Source organism: Tupaia chinensis, unplaced genomic scaffold (genome assembly GCF_000334495.1).
Source record: "Tupaia chinensis unplaced genomic scaffold, TupChi_1.0 Scaffold000217_1, whole genome shotgun sequence".
Lineage (NCBI taxonomy): Eukaryota > Metazoa > Chordata > Mammalia > Scandentia > Tupaiidae > Tupaia > Tupaia belangeri.
In genome coordinates, this window is record NW_006159692.1 from 3,024,525 (window position 1) to 3,033,926 (window position 9,402).

Sequence of the window (9,402 nt, forward strand, 5' to 3'; positions counted from 1 at the left end):
CAGATCTGTACTCCTACTGAGCATGCCATCGCACAGGGTAGTTGAGAGCGTCCTTATGTGTTTGTAATCTGCAAAGCTTGTGAGACAGTGAAAAAACCTAAATGGCCTTTCACTGTCTTTATACAAGGACTTAGAGGCTTAGGGTTTGTTTGCTTTTATTATGAATATAAAATATACATACAACATGATATACATTTACACATGTACAGTTTGCATTTCCTTTCATCTCTGAGTAAACCCAGTTCTTCATGCCCCAGCCGGCCGATTCTTAGTGCCCCACGCTCATACCCCTGACGTCTCCCCACCTTGGTACCCTTCCCAACTTCACAAACAAAATCTGGCCCGGGGTAAATGGGCCTGTGTCCTTGTCACAGAATCACTTTCTGTTGTCTCCTTTCCTACTTCCCCATACCTGCCACTGTTTCATTCAAACTTCAGCAATAAAAATTCAGGAGGAAAGAGGGCTGCAAGAATCACCTCTGTCTTTTAGAATCACCTCGGTCTCGAACTAGCTTACGTGAGTGGAGTGGACACTTAGAGCACTGCTCATTCCCGTGGTTTAAGAATCATCTATGGGAAGGTCCTGAAAGTGTTCCATGCAAATTAAGCTTTGCTCACCAGATAGATGCTCACAGAGGTCTGAATATCAGCCTTTCCCAAGTTAATAAATAGGAATAAATAAAAATGGAGTGTGCGTCACTAAAGAAAATGGAAATACCTATAAGCCCTGTGCTTTCTTGAATCTTCATGAGATACATCTTCACAACAGTTTGAGAAACGGAAGCTGGCTTTTGTGGCTAAGCGCTCTTCTTTGGGGCTGTGCCTTCGAAGTACCAGTGAACAGCTACTGCTGGAAGACTCCGTCATTTCCTTAGAATGTAGCTATGCGAGAAGCTTTGTAGGAGTTCTCCTTGAGGCTGTCGAATATTGCTTTGGTTCCATTCTGCCAGTGCAGCACAAGATCCATCGGGGTCTTCCCAGCCTAAGTAAAAGAGATGAGGAAACTTGACATCCAGGTGGGAGTCGCATGTGCTGATACAGCCCCGATCCCTCTGTGTGTATCTTAATGAGGTCATGGATAGATGTGTGTTACCAAAAGCATTTGATAGCTTCCACCATGAGCATTTGTAGTTTATATTCAAACAAACTCTTTGCTATTTTTCTCACAAAGATGTTTCTGTTAATTTTAGGTAGCATTTTATTCATTTTTTTTTTCCTGTGAGACTATCCCAGATACTGGTAAATTCCCTGGTCCCTAGATACTAAGCCATAAAATCATTTCAAAATTCAAAAGATGCCTCCATGCATGTCCAGTGCCCCACAGAATAGACTCTGGGAGGTGGCAGTATCCCTCTTGGTCAAGAAGCAGTTTCTATCTACTGGGAAAATGCTTCCTTGATGGATTAGGCCTGAGGGTAAACGGGCTGCTTCAACACCTTGGCTGAAGCACTCAGGCACTGCTCCGGGACTGTTCAACTCCTGGGGCAGATTTTGCACAACTTAGAATTTACATTGGAGGAGGGGGTCCTGTTTTTCTTGGAGCTGACACCAATGACATGTATGAATAATTTTTTAGAGCAAAGTTTTATTTCCTTTCAGCATGTCTCAAGATATTTTCAAAAATTAAAGCTTCCCAATTCTTATCTTTAGATAGAAGTACTTATTTTTATCTCCTTGCAGAAGAATCGTTTTAACCCAGAGATTTGCAAACCGGCACTTTGCAGTACAAATCAGTCTAAAGACTTGTTTTGTTTGGGCCCAAACAGAGCTGAGTTTTTGTTAGTTTGTTTAAAGGTTGGAATTAACTGGCAATGGTTGGGGAAAAAAGAGATTTTCCAACTGGATTCCTAACATCCATTTTTAAAAAATTCTGAGAATTGACAACATTCTTTTCCATGGTTTCTCAGAGCAGCAATGGACTGGGGTGGGGAGGAGCCACCACCTTTAAAAGAGTTACATGCACAGACACCAGAAGTCACCATTTAAACCATTTATGTGATCTGCCTGGCCCTGTGAGTATTCAAGTTAGTGGTCTATAATCACCACCTCTGTAGTATCTTTCTCGAGTAACATCCAGCAGTAGGCATGACACTGGGACATGACAGAGTATTGTATGTTCATTCTAGTCCCCTTCAAGAAGGTCCCCCCTAGCATGTTGGTCTTTTGAGGAAACATCAACCCATTGGGTCAATGACATTAATAATTCCAGAATCCAGGGGCCAGCAGATGGTGTGGTGGTTGAGGTGTTGGACTCCCACATAGAAACTGGTTCAAGTCTGGACCTGACTGCGTGCTCTCTCACTTCCCTTCCTCTCTCTCTCTGTGGTAAGCATGCATGCCCTAGAGCAAATTTTAAAACCATAATAATAATAAGTACAACTAAATCATTCTTTTTTAAAAAAGTTTCAGAATCCTTATGCTGAGGTCTAGTTCATAGAGTGAGCTGTGAGCCCACTCTATTTATATATTTCGGGCTATTCTTCCACAAATTCCTTTTACTCCTTTCTACTGAAATTTATCTCCAGATTTTCTGGCTAGGTACATAGTCCCCAAAATCCATATTTATATTTATCTCTGTTGGCAGTCTATCACTGCCTGAAAAAGAAAATGTTTGATATTTTCTGCAGCTGTGGAGATTTCATTGACTCTGCTCTTTTTCTGATAATTTTTAAAAATTATTGGATAAGACCAATCCCTATTATCTAGCAAAAGGAAACCCAACCCTGTTAACACTTTCCTATCCTAAGCAGTCTCCTTTTATTGTTTATCTTTGTTCCTGTCACCAAACAAGGGATTTTGTTAAATGATAAAATATGCCTCTTAGTCTCACAGTAACACATATATGAAGAGGAAATTATTAGCATTTATAAGATGACTGGGTTTCTTCTTTTCTGCATTTTTTTATCAAGTGATTCTCCAAGATAATTTCTTCAGTAATTTATGCCCAATCCTTCCAGTGATATTTTTAAAGCTTATATGTGATGATGTTGGTCTGGGAATTGGGACCATGAGGAAAAGTTGGTTACATTCCCTGCTTACAGATGAAGTTAAATTAAATTAATATACATCCTTATACATACTGATACAAGAATTTTCAGGGCCTAAATATAGGAAATTATTCTGAGAAATGTGCAGACAGACCAAACTGAAAAGTGGATGGTAAATATCTGAAAAATACAGGCAAAAGCATGCTACCTTTAGAAGAAAGTAGTAACATTCTATGTTGCTGTAAAGGTAACAGCCATTCTGAATTACTCAGATTGGGGATTCATTGACTGCCCTGTCCACTGTGGATCTGAAACCATTTCAGGAATGGAGTATGCTGTATTCCTGACTAGCCCAGTTCTGGCTTATCCAGAAATGGAGGAAGCAGATTGGACTTCTTCAACCTATGTATTTGTGAAGGTGAGCAACTGTGCCTGTCTTCTATTTCCTAGACCAATTTTTAAAAGAATTGCTAAGCACTGAAGTCCTAATGGTAAGGATGGTTTTCCCCATCTCTGACCAGATGGCCCAAGTCCCTGTTAAGGTTCACAGTGTCTTTGCCAAAACAGGCAGAGGCACTTAAACTCTCAGAGGACCCCCAAACACTACCGTTGTGGAGATCTTCAACAGTTTAAGACAAACTTCTAAATATCAGGAAGTCCCTTGTTTCGAGTACTTACACAGTTCTTGATACTGAGGTCGGCGCCATACATAATGAGGAGTCTGATCATCTTGTAACGATTCAGTCTCACAGCGTCATGCAGGGGCGTGTCTCCCTCCTAGAGAAACAGAGCAGACAGGATAAAGGTGGGTCTGAAGGCCGGAAGTGGGTCCTGTGAGAGCAGCCCAGCTGGGAGGAGCAGTCCATAGAACTACGCAGCGAAGCCTCAAGAGGTCCACCCCTGCCCCGCTACTCACTCTGTCTTTGGCGTTGAGGTCCGCCTCGCAGGCGATGAGGTGCTCCGCGCACTCGTAGTGGCCGGTCCTCACCGCCACGTGCAGCGCAGTGCTGAGCAACTGGAAAATTGGAAAGTGCTGCTGATTGGCTGGGCCGGAGGACAGAGGCTGTCCCGGACTCCAGGGCATGTGCAATGAGAAGTCGTCACTGTGGTGACTTCCCACGGCATGGGCTTCCAGATGACTTCAATGCACAGGTGGGGTTAGAAAGTGGAGGAAAAGGAGGCAGAGCAGAAGAGGGAACAGGTGGGATGGAGGGAGAGAAGGAGGGAGAGAGGAGGAGGAGAAATACCTTATCTCTGGCGCTGATTTTTGCTCCTTTGTTCAGCAATAATTTTAAAACATCCAGATTTCCTCCCCGGCTTGCCCAGTGGATGGCGGTGGACTCCAGCTACACAGGAAGGAGAAAGGACCATGTGAAGGAGACCCTGGCATGTCGGTGCATGTGTATGCAAAGACTTTTCTTTCTTTCTTTCCTTCTTTTTTTTTTTTTTTTTTTTTTTTAAGAATAAGAACTACCATTTAAAGAGAATTTCCTCATGCCAACATGGTGCTCTACACCCTAGATGGCTTGGTCCCCCTGGTAAGATTGCAAGGTAGGTGCTACTCTGCTCATTTTGCAGGTAAGAAAAATAAGGTTCTAGAAAGTTCAAGTGTGTCACCCAAGGAAGCAGTAAGTGGCAGGATAGATATTTAATCTCACATTGGCCTGTAACTTTTAACCACTTCTGCCAAATATACTCTACTCAAATTTCCAGACTCCACCTATTTTCAAATTTTCAATAGGGACCAGCCAGTGGCGTGGTGGCTAAGTCAGCTAGCTGGACCCCAACATGACCAATTTTGCAGTTCAAGTGCCAGACCTGGCAGCTTGAAAAACGCACTGGGCCCAGGTGTGTGCACCCAAAACTTGGAGAATAGAGGAGAAAGGATTGAGACATTCCCATCTCTCTTAGAGGGAGGTAATTTCTTACCATCCCTCTCTTCTTTCTCTCTCTCTCTCTCTCTCTGTTCATCTCTGGCAAGCACACATTCCCTATAGCAAAAAATAAATAAATAAATAGTATAATAAAAGTAGTCAATTCTAAAATATTTTAATCTGGGATCCCCATTGCCCTTTCATCATCGCTTGTTGGTTCTTGGCTGTCACTCCCTGCACCTGGGCAGTGTCACTTGTGCTTATGCAAAGTGCGGTCTCTCCCCCAGGGGACTGCCTTCCTCCTGCACCTTGTGGTACAACCCTGGCCTTCCAAAGCCTAAGCTCTTGATATTAGTGTCTTCCCATGCAAACTTTATTTTTTCTGTCTTCCTTCCTTTCTTTCCTTCCTTCCTTCCTTTCTTCCTTTCCTTGGATTCAATTTTGGCCAAGTCCTTTTTTTTTTTTTTTTTTTTTTTTTTTTTTATGCTCTTTTTCCACTTTGCTGTAAGGTCACACCAAGCCATATTTTTAAAAAGTGAAGTATTTTCCCAGCTCAATCTTCAGTTCATAAAATATGCTGTATACTTCTCTTTGTAGAAATCACAGTGGTTGAGTTATTGAGGTCTGACTAGCAACTATTTTCCATATATGCAATCCATTTAACATGCAGTCTAGCCCCAAATCTCATCAATGGCAGTCGGCATCTATCACGTGGAGCATGCTGCTAGTGAGTTAATACACTGCTGACAGCCAAGGGGCCACAGGCAGGCTGCAGTGTAGACTGGAAGGGCAGGGGTGTTGAAAGGCCAGTGTCGACTGTATAACTTCCTAGTAATGCTACCGACTTGATAATGGCCCAGTTCTCTGATGGAGAGTTTGAATTTTGTTCAACAGCTTGCACTTCCTTCTCTTCCCTGAAACACTCTTTTCCTTTTCAGTATGTGTGGAAAATGCTTTCCACGTGACCTACCCATCTCCCAGCTTCCCTTTGTATGAAGAAATGAGCTTTTGCCTGCTTCTCTCAGATCAATTTTCAGTCCAATCAGCCCAGTTTTTCAGTGTCGGTTTTCTCAAGCTTTATGTAGTCTACTTATTTTGGCTCATTTCCAAGCAAAGAAATATATTTACCATATCGCGGAATTCAATCTGGGCTCCAGCTTCCATTAACTTCTCCACAATTGCCAAATGTCCTTCCAGGCATGCTCTATGAAGAGCTGTCCGTTTATACTGTCAGAATAGAGATTTTCAGAAGAGATAGCAATGTAAATAAAAATGGGCATGAATCCTCTTAAGAGGTCTGAAGCAGGGGACTCTGATGACCTAATCCGTAGAAACTTGATGACTTCTTTTGAATTAAAAATGCTAACATTAACTACAGCTGCAGAATTAGAATAATAATCTTGTAACTCAAAGTCAAACTTCCTGAAAAATACATTCCTAAGTACTCCAAGGTCTATGTTGAAAAATGTAATCTTAAAGGCTAAAACTACCTAAGTGCTGACTTTTTTTTTTTTTTTTTTTTTTTTTTTTTTTGGTATCTTGTGCCTTCCTTGGTCATGTAGCATTTACTGTTGCAGAGCAGACAGTCTTCTTCCATCAGGGACTGTTGCTAGGTTGACTATCAAAAATTATTCCATTTTTTAAAAAGAGAATGGAAGAGTCAGTTTTAATTCAAGATGAGAAGTGACTATTTCAGTTCATAGGGGAAGGAATACAAAAGGATTAGTGATTTTGGGGAAATTAGCTTTTGTGAGTGGATTCATAGACTATTAGAGCTGGGGCAACTTCAGGCATTACATCACACAAAGACCCTATGTTTACAAATAAGACAACTGAGGTCCAGAGGATGCAAGTCAGCTGCCAAAAATCAAACAACTGGGTCCAGCAGGTGGTGTGGTAATTAAGGTTATTGGACTGCCACATGACCGACTGCAGTTCCAGTCTCAAACCTGGCACCTTGAAAATCATGCCAGGTATGTGTGCATGTGTGCCCAGAATCCCAGGAGGAGGGTGGAAGAGAAGGGATTGTGGCATGGCCCCCCCCTTGGGGGTTGATTTCTCACTTTTCCTCTCTCTCTCTCTCTGTCTCTCTCTGGTGAATGCACATGCCCTATGGCAAAGCCTAAAAATAAAATAAAAAAGAAATAAAAAAAAAAAGTAGTAGTAGAATTAGCCCCTGAACTCTAACCTTCAGATTCCCTGCCTAGTGCTGATGTGTTTGGGTTCAGTCAAAAGTGATATATTTCTCCAAAGATGACTTGTCAGCTCTGCTTTATTCAAAGTCTATCCCAAAGGTCTAAGCAGTTAAAGACAAACTGAAAAATCACCCAGAAGTATGTGAGTGCGACAACCAATGCAATCCAGAGCACTGATTCAGAATGTATACTTATTTGCTTATTTTGTTGGCAGGACCACTGTGCTCTCCTCTGACACAAGCATATGGGGCAACAGCTGGGAAAACTGTTTCAGGAGGGAAACCTTTGGCACCGTATTAGCAAGGTTGCAGTAAAGCGTGAGAAACACAAAATTAATGAGCTGCATTTTGCAGTGTTTTGTAGAAGACTTACCTCATCACAGACATCTGGATCGTTCTTGTCGGACAAGAATTTTTCTACCACGGACAGTTTATTCTCCAGAGCAGCCTTCAGAAACCTAGGCACATCCACAGGCTCTGTCTAAAGCCAAAAAACCAGGATGACCGTTACCGTGAGCTTTCCAACATTCAATCAAACGCTTTGCAGACAGGTATTTCCCCCTCCCCCAGCACAACACAGGGGGAGAAATACTACAAAGCCCAAGGGCCCTTACGATGATTTCCGGTTCTGTCTCTTTCACAACCGGAACTTTTGTTTTCCTGTATTTTTTCCTTTTCTTCAGTTGAATGATTAGTTCAAGGTCTTCTAGATTTTCAAGCTTTGACCTCTGTTCTAGTTTTTTCTTTTTGAGCTAAAAAAAAAAAAAAAAAAAAAAAAATCCAGATTTCAAAAATAGGATGTTTCAATGACAAGTATTCTGGTGGTGTCTGAAAAGAACCTACAAGATCTGCTACAAGTATGTGAACAGTTGAGCAACAACAAAACAATTTTCAACTTAAAATAAATCTGCGACTTTGATTTAATGTCTTCAAGTATTTGGGATCTAATTTTCAGCAAATTGTCTTCATCTTTACTTTCCTTACTTGTAGAATCAGCCCTTGTCTCATTAGAGACACTATCTAGTCTCTAAGTAATGATTCTGTAATTAATATCATCACAAGTCTCAGGTTTCTGTCAAATTTTAAAAATCATGCTTACAAATTCATTTTTGTCATCCAAAAGAATCTGATCGTCACTATTAAGCTCGGAAATATCAATGCTATTCTTTTTCAGGTGGCCACTAAGTAGGGCCTCTGAAACAGACTGCCCAGGGACAATTGCTAACTATTCATATTTTATCTGTGTTAGGAAATAATGAGAATTTACCCAGCAACACAAGTTGTGTTAACACAGAGAGCAGACACAGTCAAACAATGATCCATGGACTACAAACCCACATTATCGAGAAAAAGAGGACACCCTGGTTTGAGATGGACTGAATGGTATACGACATCAGAATTCACTGGGCATGGTCTATCTTCCAGGCAAACATGATCATAGCATATTACATCATTGATTCAAAGTCCAGAGGTCATAGTCCTGTCAAAGAATTATTTTCCCAAACTTGTTCCATGTTGCCTCCTATGTGTTAAAATGTGGTAAACACACATCTTTGGAATGATGGCATTAACTGTGTTTCTCTCTTCTCTCCTTTCTCCCTGGCACCTGCATCCCCACCTCAGCCCTAACCCCACACTACTGGATCCCACAGAAGGTCCTCACCTCTGCCTCTCGTTCCTTCTCCCTTTTCCACTGTTGCTCCCCCACACTCAAAGAGTGGGTTGGAAGTGTCTTCAGATCCTCTTGCTTCTCTAAGGTTACAGCAGCTTCATACTCTCCATCTCTGAAGTCCTCAGGGAGGAATTCTGTCTCCCCATTGCTGTTCTTCTTCCCTGTGACCTACAAGGGAAGAAGATGGCAGCGTCAGGGGCAATGCTGTCCCTCTGGGTTATTCTCCACAGAAGATGCTGCAGGAGACCTTTGGTCCATCCTCCCTGGTGACAGCTGCCTTCCTGAACAAGGAGGCCTCTCAGATCCAGGCTGTGTTGCATACCTGCAAAGATCCTAAGACTACCTGCAGGTGTTGCTCCTACTCTCTTGGTTAAATCAATGCGCAGGTTAGGTTGACATATTTAAGGCTACTTTTAATCACTTTTCTCCTAGGAAAATCACATACTCACTCTGATTATTTGAAATTCTTTCATATTAGATAATTCTGACAACTTTTGGCCTTGAGGTATAAAGTTTCCAGACATATATTCTTGCAATAAAACTTGTCTCCTAAGACATTTTGATAGCTCCTTGTGATTCCACATTATTGTAATAAAACCAAAAGAGAAGATAATAAATAAGAAATATGCAGAGAATTCATTACTAGCAGCTCTGGTGGGTTTATATATATATATA

At 41.7% G+C, this 9,402-nt stretch overlaps 1 protein-coding gene across 1 annotated transcript in view; it reads right to left on the reverse strand.

Annotated features, from left to right (window-relative positions):
* Positions 1 to 285: 285 nt before the first annotated feature.
* Positions 286 to 9,402, reverse strand: part of ANKRD1 (ankyrin repeat domain 1) — a 10,621-nt gene continuing 1,504 nt past the window's right edge. The window contains exons 2-9 of the mRNA XM_006147631.3: positions 8,719 to 8,895; positions 7,670 to 7,807; positions 7,429 to 7,536; positions 5,990 to 6,088; positions 4,235 to 4,333; positions 3,904 to 4,002; positions 3,666 to 3,764; positions 286 to 982 (exon numbers count right to left, since the gene is read on the reverse strand). Of these exons, the coding sequence (XP_006147693.1) occupies positions 872 to 982; positions 3,666 to 3,764; positions 3,904 to 4,002; positions 4,235 to 4,333; positions 5,990 to 6,088; positions 7,429 to 7,536; positions 7,670 to 7,807; positions 8,719 to 8,895 (930 nt within the window). The 3' untranslated portion in view covers positions 286 to 871. The remainder of the gene's footprint in view (positions 983 to 3,665; positions 3,765 to 3,903; positions 4,003 to 4,234; positions 4,334 to 5,989; positions 6,089 to 7,428; positions 7,537 to 7,669; positions 7,808 to 8,718; positions 8,896 to 9,402) is intronic.